The sequence below is a fragment of the Pleurodeles waltl genome, unplaced genomic scaffold (assembly GCF_031143425.1).
Source record: "Pleurodeles waltl isolate 20211129_DDA unplaced genomic scaffold, aPleWal1.hap1.20221129 scaffold_97, whole genome shotgun sequence".
NCBI lineage: Eukaryota > Metazoa > Chordata > Amphibia > Caudata > Salamandridae > Pleurodeles > Pleurodeles waltl.
In genome coordinates this window covers 77,556-96,626 of record NW_027150408.1, presented here as the reverse complement: position 1 = coordinate 96,626, position 19,071 = coordinate 77,556, and the positions used below count along the sequence as shown (strand labels likewise).

At 45.2% G+C, this 19,071-nt stretch overlaps 1 protein-coding gene across 1 annotated transcript in view; it reads right to left on the bottom strand.

The window, feature by feature from the left end:
• Nucleotides 1-10,523: 10,523 nt before the first annotated feature.
• Nucleotides 10,524-19,071, bottom strand: part of LOC138282303 (E3 ubiquitin-protein ligase TRIM39-like) — a 79,767-nt gene continuing 71,219 nt past the window's right edge. Inside the window, exon 4 of the mRNA XM_069219689.1 lies at nt 10,524-10,572. Coding sequence (XP_069075790.1) covers nt 10,553-10,572 — 20 coding nt within the window. The 3' untranslated portion in view covers nt 10,524-10,552. The remainder of the gene's footprint in view (nt 10,573-19,071) is intronic.

Here is a 19,071-nt window from a genome sequence, read left to right as displayed (position 1 = left end):
TCCAGCCACAGGAGGCTAATAGTGTCAAAGTATTCAGTGTATTTTGACGGGTCCAACTCCTCTGTCGGAGAATACAAAGAGGTGTAGAAGTCTGTCATCATCCCCTGCACCGCCGCTGTGCCTGCGTGATGTGCCCCATTAGAGTCAAGGAGTTCAACAATGTAATCCTGTAGGAGGCTGGCCTGGCTTGTAGTGGGTACCAAGGGGTACTTACACCCTGTGCCAGGTCCAGTTATCCCTTATTAGTGTAGAAGAGGTGTTTCTAGCAGCTTAGGCTGATAGAAGGTAGCTATGGAAGAGCAGCTTAGGCTGAACTAGGAGACATGTAAAGCTCCTACTATACCACTGGTGTCATATGCACAATATCCAAGATGGCAGAGGTCTGGAGCACACTGGAGGACCTCTGGGCACCTCCCAAGGGAGGTGCAGGTCAGGGGAGTGGTCACTCCCCTTTCCTTTGTCCAGTTTCGCGCCAGAGCAGGGCTGGGGGATCCCTGAACCTGTGTAGACTGGCTTATGCAGAGATGGGCACCATCTGTGCCCATCAAAGCATTTCCAGAGGCTGGGGGAGTCTACTCCTCCCCAGCCCTGACACCTTTTTCCAAAGGGAGAGGGTGTAACACCCTCTTTCTGAGGAAGTCCTTTGTTCTACCTTCCTGTGCCAAGCCTGGCTGGACCCCAGGAGTGCAGAAACCTGTCTGAGGAGTTGGCAGCAGCAGCTGCAGTGAAACCCCGGGAAAGGCAGTTTGGCAGTACCCGGGTCTGTGCTAGAGACTCGGGGATCATGGAATTGTCTCCCCAACAATTCCATGATCTTAGACATGTTACATGGCCATGTTCGGAGTTACCATTGTGACGCTATACATAGGTAGTGACCTATGTATAGTGGACAAATGAAATGGTGTCCCCGCACTCACAAAGTCCAGGGAATTTGCCCTGAACGATGTGGGGGCACCTTGGCTAGTGCCAGGGTGCCCACACACTAAGTAACTTAGCACCCAACCTTCACCAGGTGAAGGTTAGACATATAGGTGACTTATAAGTTACTTAAGTGCAGTGGTAAATGGCTGTGAAATAACGTGGACGTTATTTCACTCAGGCTGCAGTGGCAGGCCTGTGTAAGAATTGTCAGAGCTCCCTATGGGTGGCAAAAGAAATGCTGCAGCCCATAGGGATCTCCTGGAACCCCAATGCCCTAGGTACCTTAGTACCATATACTAGGGAATTATAAGGGTGTTCTAGTATGCCAATGTGAATTGGTAAATTTAGTCACTAGCCTGTTAGTGACAAATTTGGAAGTAAAGAGAGAGCATAACCACTGAGGTCCTGGTTAGCAGAGCCGCAGTGAGACAGTTAGGCATCACACAGGGAACACATACATAGGCCACAAACTTATGAGCACTGGGGTCCTGGCTGGCAGGGTCCCAGTGACACATAACAAACATACTGATAACATAGGGTTTTCACTATGAGCACTGGGCCCGGCTAGCAGGATCCCAGTGAGACAGTAAAAACACCCTGACATACACTCACAAACAGGCCAAAAGTGGGGGTAACAAGGCTAGAAAGAGGCTACTTTCTCACACAAACACTATGCGTTTCGGCTGACAGGCAGCCTTGATCACGTGCTCAAGGCTCACTTGTCAGCCGAAACGCCCTGAGTGTGCGCATTATTTTGTTTTTGTGTTTGGATTCTTATACAAGTCTGCTCTGCCGGTTTGCGCACCAACCCTCACGGGCCACCCGATCCTAGAAGGAGTGCTCTGTTTTGGGATACATATATATATATATAAATAAATATACATATATATATACTCCTTACTTCACCCTTCTGCGGGAAAACAATGTAACAAAGGACTTGATGCCCATGCGCAGTATCACTGAGAAGAGGAGTCACTCGATCTTGTGACTCGAAAAGATTGTTAGAACAAAAACAACTTGCAACACTTCAAACCCAACACTAGATGGCAGACTTATGGAGAACATGTGAATCTACAGCACTACTTGCCACAAACAGATGTCTACTGGGTAAGTAACATTTTCCTTCACCTGTGGATGGGCTCTGTGTTTCTAGAGGCAGTTGTAGCATACATTTAGTTTATGGGCTTGAAACCAATCATAGACCTTTATACATTTTCACAGACATGGAATCTGTTTCTATCACCCTGATTGGTTGTCATCACTAAGGTGCCACAGCCTGCTTCTACTTACCATAATTTAATATCTGGTTGTTCATTGGACAATGCAGTAATTATTGCATTGGATAACAATTCAACACCAACTTTTTTGTAATCTATCAGATGAGACAGTTATCACAGATTCCAAGTTTTTGGGAAATGACTCCAGATTCTGGTGCCTACTGCACCAAAATCTGCATGTTATGGTAAATACTGTCACCTTATCCATTTTTACATTCTGGCAGCTTTGACCAGCTCAGATGTAATGAAAGGTGAGGTCTTTATCACATCCAGGAACTACTGGGTGCGGTAAATAACACACAACCAGAATTTGGGAGACTGTACAAGCAAGAGTTTGCACAGAGGTCGGAAAACTCTGTCCCTCTCTAATCAGGGCCAAAGATGGCTTGTCCTTCACAGAAATCTACAGGTGTCTGGCATTAAAGATTCCACATTCCTCAATAGATCACTGTGCTAGAGCGGTGCACTGTGTTACACAGAACACTGTCATACAGAGCCTTTGTTACAAGACAGTACATCCACAGTCAGTGGCGGCCGGCATCTTTAGGAGGGAGGGGGGTGGGCGGGGCACACACACACACACACACACACACTCATTCTTTCACACACAGACACGCACAAACGCACATTAATTAACAACACTCATACCATTTAAACATGCACGCACGCAACAAACATTCATTTTAAAACATCACACACACTTAATCTTTCAAACACGCATGCACGCACATCCATTAACAACATTCATACCATTCAAACATGCACGCATGCACCAAACATTCATTTTAAAAGATCACACACACTCATTCTTTCACACACACATGCATGTACGCACGCACATCCATTAACAACACTCATAACACTCAAACATGCACGCGCGCACCAAACATTCAGTTTAAAACATCACACACACACACATAAACTTACCTTCAGCCTCCAGGTCCAGGAGGGTTGGGACTGCTGCCTTCCCTCATTGGCTGACATGAGGTCAGCCAATGGGGGACGGCAGCAGTCCCAGCCTCGTCACAGAGTGGGATGGGCTCAGTGAGACTGCTGACCCCACCCCACTCTGTGACGAAGTGTCACTGATTGACACTCGCCCTGGGCGTTTCGGGGCTTAAACCTGAAGCACCCAGGGTGAATGTCAATGGGTGAAGCTTTCCTTGTCACCCAGGGGAGGGCCTTGAGGCACCTTTGCTGAGCCAAGAAGGACATGCTCATAGGAGCTGTGACCTCCTCAGCCCAGCAAAGTTCAGCTCAGGCAGCCAGGAGTCTGCACAAATCGTGCATGGCTCACTCCTGGCTGTCTGAGCTGAAAATTAAGAGTGTCTGTCAGGCTGGCCTTTGTTCAGCCTGACAGACACTCTTCATGAGGGGCAAAAGGTGGGAGGGCATGGCCCCTCTGCCCTAAAAGATGGTCCGCCACTGTCCACAGTACAGACAGAGCATTCACTGAACTCCACAGTGCCTGCACAAAAAGGTAGACTGCACTAGACAGCTTACTGTACTACAGAGCACACTGAAAACAGAACACTGCGTTAGAGCACCCGCTGCACTATACACTGTGCAGGGAGACCACAGCTTAGTGAGCAAAGCACCTATGGTACAAACTGCAGTGGACCGCAGTGGACAGTTCACTGTACTATACTGTATAACATACATCAGATGGAACACTGTGTCCACTGTATTAATCAGAGCACTGTGTTAGACAGCACACACTGTACAAGATAAACCACAGTGCTAGACAGAACACAGTACTAGATAGAACACTGTGCTAGACAGAACACTGTAGTAGATGGAACACTGGTAGGCAGAACACAGTACTAGATAGAACATTGTGCTAGACATAACATGGTACTAGATAGCACACTGTTGTAGACAGAACACTGTACTAGTTAGCACACTGTGCTAGACAGAACACGACACTAGAAAGAAACACCATGCTAGACAGAACACTGTACTAGACAGAACACTGCGCTTGACAGAACAATCTACTTGATAGAACACTGTGCTAGACAGAACATGGTACTAAATAGAACACTGTGCTAGACAGAACAAGGTACTAGACAGAACACTGTGCTAGACAGAACACTGTACTGAATAGAACACTGTGCTAGACAGAACACTTTACTACATAGAACACTGTTCTAGACGGAACATGGTACTAGATAGTAAACGGTGCTAGACAGAACACTGTACTATGTAGTCCACTGTGCTAGAGAGAACACAGTACTATATATAACATTGTGCTAGATAGAACACTGTACTAGATAGAACACTGTGCTAGACAGAACACAGTACTAGTTAAAACACTTCTGGACAGAACACTGCACTAGACAGAACACTGTGCTAGACAGCTCACACTGTACTAGGAGGGAAACGTCACTAGGCAGTTTACCTTATCACAGAACACAACACAGACAGTACACTGCAGAGCCCACTGTACTAGAGAGTACAATGTGCTGTAGAACTCCCTATACTAGACAGTACACTGTATTATACAGCACTAGAAAGCCCACTCTACTAAACAGAAAACTGTGCTAGAGAGCCCATTGCAATAGATAATACACTGTGCTAGAGCACCCACTGGACTAGAGGGCAGACTGCACTAGGCAGCACACTGTACTACAGAGCACAACACGGACAGTGCACTGTGCTAGAGTACCCCTACTGTACCAGTCAGAATACTGTGCTAGAGAGCCCGATACACTACTTCTCAGGTATACAGACGTAAACAGTGCTTGATGGCAAATGGCACAAGGCAGCTCACTGCACAACACAGCACATAGCAGGTATTCGGCTGTGCTAAAGAGCCAGCAGCATTAGGCAGTACACTGTGATAGAGAGCCCACTGCAGTAGAAAAAACACTGTGCTATATGGTAGACTACATTGGTCAGAACACTACACTACACAGCGGACCACAGACACTATACTGTGCTCGAGAGCCCACTGTACTAAATGGCCACGGAAGGTTCCCAAGGGCTGCAGCATGTATTAAGCCACCCTGGGGGACCCCCTCACTAAGTACATGCACACTGTCACTGCAGCTTGTCTGTGCTGGTAGGGAGAAAAAAGACAAAGTTGACATGGCACCCCTCTCAGGTACCATGCCCAGAAACCACTACCTGTGACAGGTCACCCCTCTAGCAGGCCTTACAGCCCTACGGCAGGGTGCACTATCCCACAGGTGAGGGCACATCTGCATGAGCAATATGCCCCTACAGTGTCTAAGTCCATTCTTAGACATTTAAGTGGAGTGTGGCCGTACTGAGTATATGGTCTGGGAGTTTGTCATTACAAACTCCACAGCTCCATAATGGATTCACTGAATACTGGGAAGTTTGGTATCAAACTTCTCAGCACAATAAACCCACACTGATGCCAGTGTTGGATTTACTGAACAATGCACCCAGAGGACATCTTAGAGATATCCCCTATATTTTACTCAATCCTTTAGTGCAGGACTGACTGATCTGTGCCAGACTGCCACTAACAGATGAACTTCTGACCACATGGGGTGAGAGCCTTTGTGCTCTTTGTGGTCAGAAACAAAGTCTGCTCTGGGTGGAGGTGCTTCACACCTCCCCTCTGCAGGAACGGTAACACCTGGCGGTGAGCCTCAAAGGCTCAGGCCTCTTGTTACAGTGCCCCAGGGTACTCCAGCGAGTGGATATGCCCGCCCCCCTGACAAAGCCCCACTTTTGGCAGCAAGTTTGCGTAAAACTTAGGAAAAACAAGGAAGAGTAACAGCGAACCCCTAAGGTGTCCAGAGCTGAAATGACCCCCTCCTTGCAAAATCCTTCATCTTAGTTTGGAGGACAGGGACCAATAGGGTTAGGTTTGTGTCTCCATCCCCAAAGGGAGTGGACACAGGAAGGGTGTAGCCACTCTCAGGGACAGTAGTCACTGGTCACTGGCCTATGACCCATGTAATGCCCCTAAATCCGGGAGTTAAGGGCTCCCCTGAACCCAGTTCGTGAGATTCCTGGTGACCTCATAAGAAGAAAGAAGAAAGACTGCTTAGCTGAAACCCCAGCAGAGAAGACGGAAGATGAAAACTGACTTGGCCCCAGCCCTACCGGCCTGTCTCTAGCTTCAAAAGCCCTGCAAAAGAAAGCGATGCATCCTGCAGGTCTACCCACCTCTGTCAAGCCTCCAGAGGACTGCCTGCATCACAGACGACCAAGAACTCCCATGGACAGCAGCCATGTGCAAGAAGAAACTACATCTAAGGACTCCAGAGGCTTCCCGGATCTGCGAGTCCTGACCATTCTGCACCCGAAGTCCATGTCCAGGTGGCCCAACTGACTAGAGAGGGTCCCCAGGCAATTCCAAGCAACTGCTCACCCTGGGATGACCTCTCCTGTCCTCCACAACAATGCCTGCAGCCTGAATCCAGAGGACCTCCCTGACCGCAACAGCACCGGATGAAGATACCCATATCCAAAAGATACTTGGCGTCCGCAGCCCCCTTGGCTTGGGGAATCAGACCTCCAGTGCAGCAACATTCAGAAGGCGGCCCTCCTACTTATCAAGCCTGTGGTTTTCCTGAACCGACCCCCTGAACCCAGCCTGCAACATCTAAGAGACCCACGGGGTCCCACTATGGGAAAGCATTGGGAGCCCGACGTTGTGTTTGCACCCTGCACCCGTCCGACATTGCTCCACTGAGGGTGTATGTTTGGTGCTGACCTGTGGCCCCCCTGGTGCTCCTCTAAACCCCTGGTCTGCCCTCCGAAGGCGTGAGTACGTACCCGCAAGCAGACCTGATCCCAAGTGCCCCCAGTCTCCATAGGAGCCCATGTTAAATTTGCCTCATCTTTGACCTCTGTACTCGGCGGCCTCGTGTTGCTGGTGGTGGGTGTTTGGGGTTAACTTGAACCCTAACCTGTGGACTTTTCAAACTCCAGAGACTAGAACTGTAAGTCTTGTACTTACCTGCAAAACATACTAAATTTTCTCCCCCCAGGAGCTGTTTCTGAAAATTGCAATGTCAACTTTTAAAACAGATTATTGCCATGTATTCAAAAACTGTATAACTTGGCAATTCTAACCAAAGTGGATTGATACATATGTGAAATACATATTTATTCATCTACATACCTGCAACTTAAATCTTGTGGTTCTAGAAATAAATTAACAAAAGATATTTTTGCTACAGAAAGTCATTGGTCTGGAGTTAGTCATTGGGTGTGTGCTTCCCTTATTGCCTGTGTAATCGGAAATCCCCCCAAAACACTTGAAAATATAGAATGTATAGCTGATGGTATTAAACCGAATATAGAGGTGAAGGTGTGAACAAAACCAGAATGAACAGCCTTAAAAAAGTGGGTGATTCCATTAGTACTGGATGCATTAAATATTCGTCCCACGTGTTCACCAAAGTGTCTCAGAAAGTTTGTAGTTAAAAGGGACTGAATCTCTGACGATGACCTCGCGACCTGAAGCTCATAGGTCTCGCGTGCAGATGTAAGCGCCACATGTTTTTGAAACAATAAAGCCTTTAGTCTGCTCAACTTGTCAAAATTCACATCAGAAGTAGCAATATGAGGCCAAACGTCTGCTACTCCTTGAAACTGTGTAGGGGGAAAAAGGACATTCCCGCAACATATAACAATTTGGGAGACCGAAATGACGTAGGATGTTCCGCCTCGCATCCCGCAACAGCTCTCACTGTTAAGGAGCACATAGCTGCCATTGGAGAGCACCTGGAACGCAGGTCTAATCAAGGGTATTGGGACTCCCTTCAGATAACAAGCCAAATTTGCTGCGGAGGCATTGCATGCCCTGTGCAGGGACAGCTGTTTACAAACCATTGAATGGGTCACAGAAGTCTCACATTCACTACTGCTCAGAAAGACCTCTTTCATGCCATTGAAGCATTTGTATGAGAAAGGAAGCTTCCACACCTCGTGTATGTAACTATCTCCCAGTCTTTCATATCTGCCCGCTGGAATTTGTTTCAAACAGTATGTAGATTGAAGTGTTGAAATGGGCAGATTTAGAACCCCATGTATTAGCCATTCAGCAGATGGAATTTTCAGCCACAGTAAAAGGCAACTGTTCCAACTTTTCAATATTCAACATGACATGTTGCTTCTTTCTTAGCCATTATTTGTTGTTGTCACGTTAAATTAAATGTCGAAAAAAATCTCCCTTGCTCTCATGTGTTGCCAGTGAACACGACCTGCTTTCAATGTTTGTAGTGTCAAAATTACGCATAATGGATCTTAGCTGACTTTGTCCATGTTGCAAAAATGATACATCACTCTATACTATATCTGTTGCAGAGGATATAATGTTATTTAAGGTGTATATTCGGTCGGACAAGGTATTAATCCCATTATCTACAACGGCTAATGCTTTCTGTAAGTTTTTCTTATCTATTTGCCTTAACCGGGCAGCCGCCTCTTGTTGGGAAAGTTTCCATATTTCATTTTATGCAGCATATAAGAAGTGTTTTCTGCGTTGCTTTCTGGGGCCTAACACGAAATCCTGTAAACCTGTGTTATTGGATAGGAGACTTAGATGTTCTTTGACAGCATCTAATGAGGAGACCTTCATCCATTGCTGGCATAGTTTCCCTACACTATGGGGGTCATTACGACCCCGGGGGTTGGCGGTAACATGGCCCGCCAATGTACCACTCCGACAGCCACAGCGCTCACAGCCGCTGGACTGGAGATATACATCTCCAGCCCGGCGGCCATCACTGTACTACCTGCGGGATAATGACCCCCCCTACCACCATGGTTTTCATGGCTTCCTTACCGCCACGAAAACCATGGCAGTAGGCACTATCAGTGACAGGGCATTCCTCCCCTGTCACTGATAGGGGTCTCCTCCCTTCCCTCTCTAGTTACCATCCAGCCCCCCTGCCTCTCCAAAGCCCCCCACCCCCATTCATTCTCGCCCCCTCCTGACAAACACACACCCTTTTCACACAAACATCAACACATGCATACATCCACTCACACACACCTGCACACACTTTCAAACATGCACACACATGTATTCACAAAATACAACATGCACCCACTCACACCTCCATACATGCACACTAGCATCCAACACGCAAAACACACCTGCATCCACGTGCAAACAAACATATACACACACACACCCACACACGCACACAACACCCCCCACCCCCTCTCCTGTCAGAGACCCAACTTACCTGTGTTCAGGGGGTCCTCCGGCAGGAGAAGGGACAGGCCGCTACTGCCACCAGCAGCGTCCACCAGCAGAACACCGCCAGGCCATGTAATGGGTCATAATACGGCTGGCGGTGGTCTACTGATGTGACGCTGCTGGTGGCAGCAGCGCCACCTTACCGCCATCCACCTGCATGGGCACAGCCGGATTTCCACCATCGTTCTGGCGGAAATCTGCTATGGTCATAATACGGTGGATGGCTGGTAGCCGTGGCGACGGTCTTTTGTCGGCCGCCGCTGAAGCGATAGGCAGTTTTTACCACCAGTATCGAAATGAGGGCCTACATGTTCTCACTATACCAAAGTGTTCTGAGGACACATAGCGAGGGTCTGGCCTATTCATTCTAAAACCCCAGTGGAGTTAACAAAACGCGTATGGCACCCATTGGTGTCCACAGGCTAGAATAACCACCCACAAGGACGTGAAAATGATGCATTAAATGTGCCATTCTGAACTCATTAATTGAGCTGATCTTTGGACACATTTATATATTTTTGCCATTTATACAATTTAACAGGGGTAGGAATATTGGGCGCATTCAATTCCTTAATGTTTGCTAAGCCTAGACAGCTTGTTTGTTGCACTGTTTCGTTTAAAAATATAATTTCAACAGGAATCATACATGCTCTAAAAAAAACTTCTCTCGTGTATAGTAGGTTAAGACATCCGTTTATGTAGAATTTGTAGAACATAGCACCGTATTAGCTGAAATCAATGTAGAAGTAGTTGTCAGTGAAAACAATGAAAGCTAATTTTCCACTCTCCCCAAGCTCGGATAGGTATCAACGTTACTGTTGAAGACTTGTAAGGCAACATCCTGGTCTGCAGTGGGAGGGATGCAGGCACTACTCAGGAGTCCTATAGGTCTGCTGTGCAGGATCAGCCACATGGTGTAGCTTGACATTGTTGATGGAGACAAAGCAATTTACTTTAGAGCCAGGCAGCGGTGGTAGAATCACAGTTCTGGTACCGTGTATTCCCAGGACTGGAACCTGGGCACGATAAGAAGGACTGAATTCCTTTTTCACAGCAATCTTTTCACGCACCAGATTACTAAGATTAGGAATCCAGCCGGTAGATACTGGTTACTGGTACATCCCAGATTCCAAAGGAGGCAGCATTGGCAGATGCGTTGTCATCACGGAATTGTTGTAAGTCCTGCAAGATAGTGACACAATCATTTATGTTAAAGGGTGAATCTTCCGCCTCCACGTCAGGAACATCAAGATCTGGAACATACACTTGAGTTACAAAAATACATTTGTAGGATGAACGCTCTCCCAGGGACCTTCTAGGCAGATTATTAAGTGCTATCTGGACTCCATATAGGCGTGTAAGCCAGCTACAACCCGTGCCTAATACTCTAGCTGTTAAGGATTGCTTTAAATCTCGGTTTTGTCGCTCCACGGCACTATTTCCTCGGGATCAAATAGAGACAAGTAATGCAGTTGGACCCCTAATAAAGCCATGGTGTCCCTGTAAGCTATTGAGGCAAAAGCAGGGCCCCTGTCCGAGTGGAAAGCCACAACTGCATATGTGCCAGTAAAGACTTGCACATCTTTAATAACAGCTCAAGCATCTGCCGAGCGTTGTGGCCAAACCCACAGAAATCTGAAGCATGAGTCAACAGCAACTGCAATGTATTTGTATGCACTATCCAGTGTCAGGGGACCACAATGGTCCAAGTACACACATTTTAATGGTTTGTTGGAAATTAAGAGGGGTGTCTGCGGTGGGCTTTTCACGCTGGACTCTCATTTGCTGGCAGATGTCACAACAAAGGACATACCGCTTGGTCTGTTTGTATAGACCTGGCCACCAATATAGTGATTGCAATATTGATATTGTAGCTGCCACACCAGCATGGGCAGAAGCAACACCCTCATGTGCTGCTTTCACTACCGCAGGTCTTATTTCTTTATTGGGAATTGTTCGAACTCCCACACCTGGTATTGTTAGCTTTGCAGCAAACAAACCTGCCATCCAGTAGGAATATTTAGCAGGACATGCTTTAGGAAAAGGCTTGCAATCAGCTGAAGCTTTCACGGCTGCCAGTGTTTCATCATCCACTTTCAACTTAAAATGAGTTACTGCAGCAACAGAAGCCATGGCTACTGCTGATTTGGCTGCTTCATCAGCCAGAGTGTTGCCTTCAACGTTTATTCCAACACACTGGTGTCCTAGTGCATGTAGAACATGGACACTAGGTAGCGATTCTTTCAGCTCCACTACTTCCCCCCACAGAAGTCTGTATTTAACGGTGTTGCCTTTTGAATCTCTGAACCCATTTTGTCCCAAGTAAGGCAGATATTCATAGAAGGAACACAATAGTACGATTCACAGACAATCAGCGTCATCTGCTCAGGATCTGTATGTTCCAGTGCCATCACCAGAGTCTTGAGCTCTGCAAGTTGTGCAGTGCAATCTCCTAGAGCCTGTGTGTAAGTATTTGTGGATGGAACTAGCCATCCTTCATGGAACCACTCACTACTGTGCAAGCAGCGGCGTATTGATGTTTTGTTCCTATCGCTGGTTGGGCTGAACCATCAGTGTACAATACTTTATGATATTGTTCAATAGGCAATGTATTTGCTGGAACTGGATGCTCAAGTTCATATTGTAAGAATTATTGGGTCTGTAATTTGGAGTCAAAGACATCATCAACATCAGTGGCTGTCAAAGACGTTGCCCATTGGATCCAACGTGGATGTAGTGCTTTCGCATTTGGAACGCAGGCTTCAGTAACAGCCTCAAGGGCTGGAAACGGGGGAGATGACAATAATGTGCTTCCCCTGGGCAAGAGGTCTCTCTTCAAGGACCACCATCTGGACAGCAGTGTAGATTTTCTGAGTGGGAGCAAAGCGTTTTTCAGCTGTGGAATATAAGCGTGATTTATATGCAAATGTGACGGTCTCACCTCCATTGAATGTCACATAGGTGAAACTAATGGCACCAGCAATTACTCTGATGACCAAATGTTTTTATTGTCCCTTGTATGCAAGTGTTTTGCTTCAAGCATGTCTTTTTGCAAAGCTTTTACAATGCGTGTGTATTTGACTGTCCAAAATTTACCAGTAAAATCAGGACATATTAAATCGTACAATGGTTTGATGCGTTGTGCATAATCTGGAATATATGTTCTGCCAAAATTTAAGAAGCCCAATACTGACTAGAGCTTCTTTATTGTGTTTGGAGGTTGTAGTTGAGGGCATTTTTCTAAAAATTTGGGCACCAGGCTCCTGCCTTCATCCGACAATTCGTGTCTTAGAAACAGGACACTAAGGAAAGCTATTTTTGTTTTTTTTTAAGTTGAATTTGTAGCCGATTTCAGTAAATCCTGCAACAATGTGGGCAACCCGTCTTAAATGTTGCATGAGGTTGTCATCTGTGAGATAAATGTCATCCACATATGACAACACCTCAGGGTCAATGTCATGTAAGATTGATGTTACACGAGCTGAGAACAGTCCTCGGCTGTTCTCCTACCCCTGTGGGAGTCGGCAGAATTTTTTCTGAAAGCCAAAGACGCTAAAAGTTGCTAGGTTCCTACTTTCAGGTACTATGGCCCTCATTATGATCTTGGCTGACCGCCGGGCGGCCGCCAATGCGACCACACTCCTGCCGCGTCATTTTGAGATCCCCGCTGGGCCGGCGGGCGTAAACTTGGTTTCCGCCCAGCGGGGATCTCAGCCGCAACACAGGAGCCGGCTCCAAATGGGGCCGGCGGTGTTGCAGCCGTGCGATGGGTGCAGTTGCACCTGTCGTGCTTCTCACTGTCTGCTATGCAGACAGTGAAAAGCTGCATGGGGCCCTGTCACGGGACCCCTGCACTGCCCATGCCAGTGGCATGGGCAGTGCAGGGGCACCCAGGGGCCCGTGACTCCCCATACCGCCAGCCTTTTCCTTAAAGACTGGCGGTACGGGGACTTGTAACCCCCTGGGCAGCGAGCGCTGACCTTGGAAGCACCGCCAGACTGTTGGCGGTGCTTCTGTCAAACAGCCCTGGCGGTCTTGGACCGCCAGGGTTGTAATGACCCCCTATGTTTTGGCAGAAAAACCTGTTGGATATATCTAGGGTCGTCTTGTATTTTCTACACACTGTATGGTTCATAAGTGCTGTGCTGTGTGCATTTTGTATAGCAAATTTTTTTGTGTGACTATTTAAATGTCTCTAGTCTAAGACTATTCAATATGAATTGTCGGGTTTAGCGACTGGAAATAATGGATTATTCATGGATGAGTCTGAGGGTTCAATGACACAGTGGTACTCCAACTCATTGAGGATTTCCCTCACAGATGCTTTAGCATCATATTTTATAGGATACTGAGGTTGCAGTTGGGGTTGGGATTTTATTGTTATTACGTGGTAGTGGGATTCTTTGTCCCATCCTACTTGGTTGTGATATAACGCAGGTGCCTGTGCCAATGCCGAATCAATGGCATGCATTTCAACAAGCTTTCTGGGAACAAGGGGCGAGAAAGAGTTTTCAATCACATCCTCTCCATAAAGGAGATTGCGGATGAATTCTGGTGGGCAATCTTTTTCAGCCAGCAAAATATCATAAATAGAGACTATGCGGTCCCAAAAGAAAGCGTCAATTACGCGTTCAATGTCTCCTTCTAACTGAATAGTTACTCTGTACACCCTATCTGGTGTGGGGGCACTCATGCCCACGGTCTCAACTTGTAAGAAGTCATCAGTTGCTTTCACCTCCAGATGCTCTTGAAGATCCTGGTGAACTATTGTGACCTCTGCAGCACTGTTGAGCAGTGCCAGTGCCCACTTCTTGTTCTTCAGTAAAGCCCTCTTCTTGAGTGGCATGTCAAATTCTAACTGTTGCCACCTTTTTCTTTTTAAACTGGGGTTTTGGTTAGCGACGCTTCTGTAACTTCAGACGAGAGTTGTAAGTCCTTTCTTAGTTTCAAGTACTCATTTTGCTGCTCTGGCCGCCCACCTCTCTCACTGCATGTTTCCGGTGAGTCCTGAAAGGAACTACATTAGCGTGTTTTAGTATATTGATATCTGTCAGGTGTTTTTATATTATCTATATTTCTAAGGTTATATCTATTTTGTGGGGTCTCCGGATGCGGAGATTCTCCTCTTTCTTTTTTAGGTGTTTGTTGTTTTTTTATCCAAGCGTTTTTTGAAACCTTCAGGCGCTTGCTTGGTAGTATCTTTATTGGATCTGCCTTGAAATTGTGGTTTAATCGATCTGGTCCCCAGACTATCTCGACCAATATTAGAATAGGTCTCTGCGATAATCTTTGGTAGCTCCCGTTCTTGATCCTGTGGAGGAACATCAGAGAGCTGCATGAGCACTGCTAGTGCAACTGCTTCCCCTTTAAGATTACTTAATATTATTGAGGATACTGTGGCAAAGTTGCCCATTAATTGCACCCCAAATCCAGGGCTGGGGCAGCCCCTTATTAATCTTGAATTAGCTTTAACACCTCCGGAAGATTGGCGTACTGTGTCCCATGTATTGCAGCTATCAACTGTGGGAACCATCCCAAAAGGCAAGCACTTAGTGAGAATTCTATGTTGATCCTGCGGCCCTGTATGAGGAAAAACTGCTTCCAGTGCATTTTTTTTTTGAGCTAACCAAAACGGAATTTCCTCCCGCTTGGTGGGTACCGTACCTATCATCGAATGTACAGTAGCATGGGTTAATGCCTGGCATGACTGCATGTTGTTGCACTGAGGCAGCATTTGCTGGGTTAGTATTTAATGTTTGCATGACAAACTGTACTAATAATCTGTATATTGTTGTGAGCTCTATATGTAGGCGGCAAACCTCAGACACCGCTAAGGTTGCTGCATCAGGGTGTGGTTTATATGTGGCCAATAAAGGCCAGGTCGGGCCAACACTGCTCAGAGGACCTAACCTAACATGTAATATTGTATGTGGTAGGGCGCCATCAAGCCAGTTGTTATGGTCTTGATAAGATAAAGGTATTTCCAAATATGCATAAGCTCTGTATTGTGCTGGTATGTTTGCAGGTATATACTGGTCAAATGTATTTGTGTTCCCATCTACTGCTGGAAAGGTGACCCAAGAATAAAACAAAATATGTTGTATAGGCTGGATGAGCCTCAACAACAAATGTGACTGGACCCCCCTGGGCTGTTAGGCCATTTGCCAATAAATGTGCAGTAAGGGGTGGTTGCATATTTACTGCAATTGCTACACGTTGTGGGTTGCCATTTTAATGGTGGATGTATGTTCAGAGTTAAGGACACCTAGCGGGGATTAGTCCTTTTAAGGTTCAAGCTTGAACAACCTATAGCTCAATATAGGTACTACCTATTTAGCTGAGGAGGAAATCCTCAATACCAGGAATGTCTCCGTATATAGTATTGAGGTGTCTTTAGCCTTAGATGAGACAGAGATACTTAGGAGGATCGGAATATTAGTGCCTGACCAAATGTTGGTGGCGCCATGTCATGTAGGTTCTCATTATGCTAATAAGGTTACTGGATTTGGGGGAGAGGTTCACATGGATTGTGGCTACTAAATAGAATTCCACACCACATAACGCCTGTCAGCCTAATCCAGGATCTCCGGCTAACTAGCAGCGCCTCATCTTTGGCGGAGATGATTGTGGCAACCAGGCGCATGGCGAAAAGACTCCTCAGGGGAATAATGGTCGATCAGATCCCATCCCTTTCTCTCAGTTACCAAAAGTCTCATACAGGCAAAGACAACAGAGGCAGAATATAGTTCAATAAGGATTTATTGAAGTAACTGCATCTTAGATAAAAACGCATGCATTGCAATAACTAGGATGATAAAACACAATAAAAGTAAACAGGTGACTAACAGAGTAAAACACAAGAATAGTCCTACCATACTGTCACTAGGAGTGATGTATCTATTTCTCCCACCTAAACTATGTCTGAGCACAGCATAAAAAGCCTAATCTGCCCTTTGGGTTTCCCCCCTGGGGGTACACCATCCTTCATACCTGGAAGAAGTAGCCTGTAATCTTGAGAGACACCGTCCCCATGTGGATCAGGGGTCTGGCCGTCTAGGCAGGTAGCTGTTGCGAAGCAGTCAGCAGTCAGCAATCAGCATGCAATCGTGCTCATCTGGCTGGAATCTTCCTCCAACAGGTCTGGGACAAAGGGGTGTTTTTATAATGAAGCAGCTAATTTTCTAAGAAATAGTCCCCATGTATGAGTGTGTGTGTTGGAGACACAGCATATCACATTTGTCGGCAAACCTATCTGAGTGTAGCCTAGGAGAAAGCACAAAGTGAAATAAATGCCCTACTAAAAATGTAATGCTTTCCTAGGCGAAAGTACAATGAGATAAAGAAAATAAAACAGCACTGCAAATGTTGCTATTGCAAGAAAAATAAAGCAATGTTGAATGAAATGTAACAGGGTTAAAGTATGTGTCTAAAACATGGATAAAATCGCTATGCAGTAAAGCGACTGAAGAATCAGATCAAAGTAATAGCGAAGGTGGTGCAGCAAGGAGATCAAAGAGAAAAAGAGTGCCAAGTCGTGGGAGAAGGAGTTTGCTGCCTTTTCTGCTAACAATTCGACTTCAGCTGCGCATTTTGGAGATTGAAAGAGCTTTGGAATTGGACTTTGAAATGTCATTGCCTCATGATGAACAGAGGCATTATTTGCTGAAGTACTCATCAGTGAGTTTCAGATGGTTTATTATTAGGGACATTTGAGCTTTCAATAGTGAACTTTGAACATTTGCAAACAGAGGAAATTCTTGCTGAACTCTTTCTAGAAGCTCAAGGACTGTGTAGATAAGTGCAACAATTTTAAAAGATAGATTTTTATTTTTGCTTTGCTCACATAAAAAAAAGAAAAAAAAGGAAAAGACGCTTTAAATGAATTGAAAGCCGCTTGTACATTTTTGACTTTTGTTTTTGCATTCTTTGAATTTTTATAATGTGGTCGGATTCTAGACAAGTCATGAAATCTGATCAAGGCAAAAGCAGTAAGTGCAAGTATGTGCGTGTAGGATTAGCAACAGTATGTGTGCTTGTGAGTGTTTTATTGATAGTTGGATTGAGTTTGCCTGAGAATTATGAGATTGAGAGCACAGTTACACCGGCGTTAGTCGCAGAACGAGATCCTGAGCATGAGGATCAGAGATTGTTACACACTGACAGTTCAAAGGGAGATTCGACATTGAATGTGTATTATAAGTTGTTGTGTGAGTTCATTGACGCTATGGATGTACGCATTTCTTATATCTGCACACAGATCCCTTCATCATTTCAAGAAGGGACTACTTATCACAGTTTGCCACTAACTTATGGAATTTCTTGCTGTCTATTACTAACGCTATTCTATCAGCAGGAGTATTTTCAATATTTTTATTCAAATTTTGACCTTGTATTTTCTTTTGTGGCTGTAAATCAGCACCTGAAAAGTTTTACTAATGCTAAAAATATTGATATTGTGGGCAGTTTCTTGTAGCCAACCCTGACTCTTGGTACAGTATATGCATAGAAAACAATTTAACCTGCATTTTGACACAAGCAGAAAAGGAAATCATTGGACAAGTAGATGACAGAAGGAGAGCAATTAAAACAAGAATAGAAAAGGGAACAGTTTTACCAGACGGGCAGAAGGACACTGCACATGCTGCAAGCAGTACTACACAAGGGTATTTGGCTCTGGATTGGCAACATGTAGGTAAACTATGTATATATAGGCCTAAGTCAAAGACAGATACACATTTTGTAGGAACTAGTGAATGTAGATGTGTATTTTTGTTTAAGTGTGTTTGGACTTTTTTGCTGAACAGACAAGATCCAGCCATAGCAGGTGCTTATTTCATTTGTGGGAAAAAAGCCTATTTCAAGCTGCCAAAAGGATGGGATGGTACATGTTATCTGGGAGTAGTTTTCCCTAAGATTTAGCACATAAAGATTTTTGACAATCCAGTCTGGAAAGAGAAACCAAATTCCAGAGTTAAGAGAGAAGCAAGTGCCGCAGAGATTACAGGAGATATCTTTGGTGCCATCATTCCATCAGTTGGATTGATCTTGAATGATATCAAGATTAGGAAGTTGTCAACTGTTGTAGATAAAGTATCTACAGATACAGCAGGTGCATTATTATTAGTGGATACAGAGATGCTTGCTATGAGATCAATGGTTTTGCAAAATCGTCTTGCATAAGACATTTTGCTTGTGAAGGTATGCGAAGTCTGTAAAGTTTTACATGTGCAACAATGTTGCATGTACATAACAGACAATAGTAAGGAGATAAGGAAATTTATCTCTAACACCAATGATCAAACAAATTACCTGAATGAGTTGTCAGTCACCACTGTGTGGAAATAAATCAGAAATGGGTTTTCAGTCATTGGAAAATTGTTTGCAAGCTAAGGAAAAGGAATAGTGGGAATGATTTTGAGACCTGTGTTGATCGTGGCTTTGTGTGCCTTAGTTGCATTTTGATTTTACAAGTAATACCGGATATGGAAAGAGAAAAGGGCTAAGAATAAACAAAGAAGGGAAAAGATTGAAATGGAGATAATGAGGAGTGCTTATTTAAGAACCTGGGAATTGAGATTTTAAGTAGACCAAGGTGTATAATATGTAAGACATCAACATTTTGAATTGTCTGATTGAAATGTGAATGTGTCCTTTTGTGAGGGCATAGTTTGCCGTCAGAGG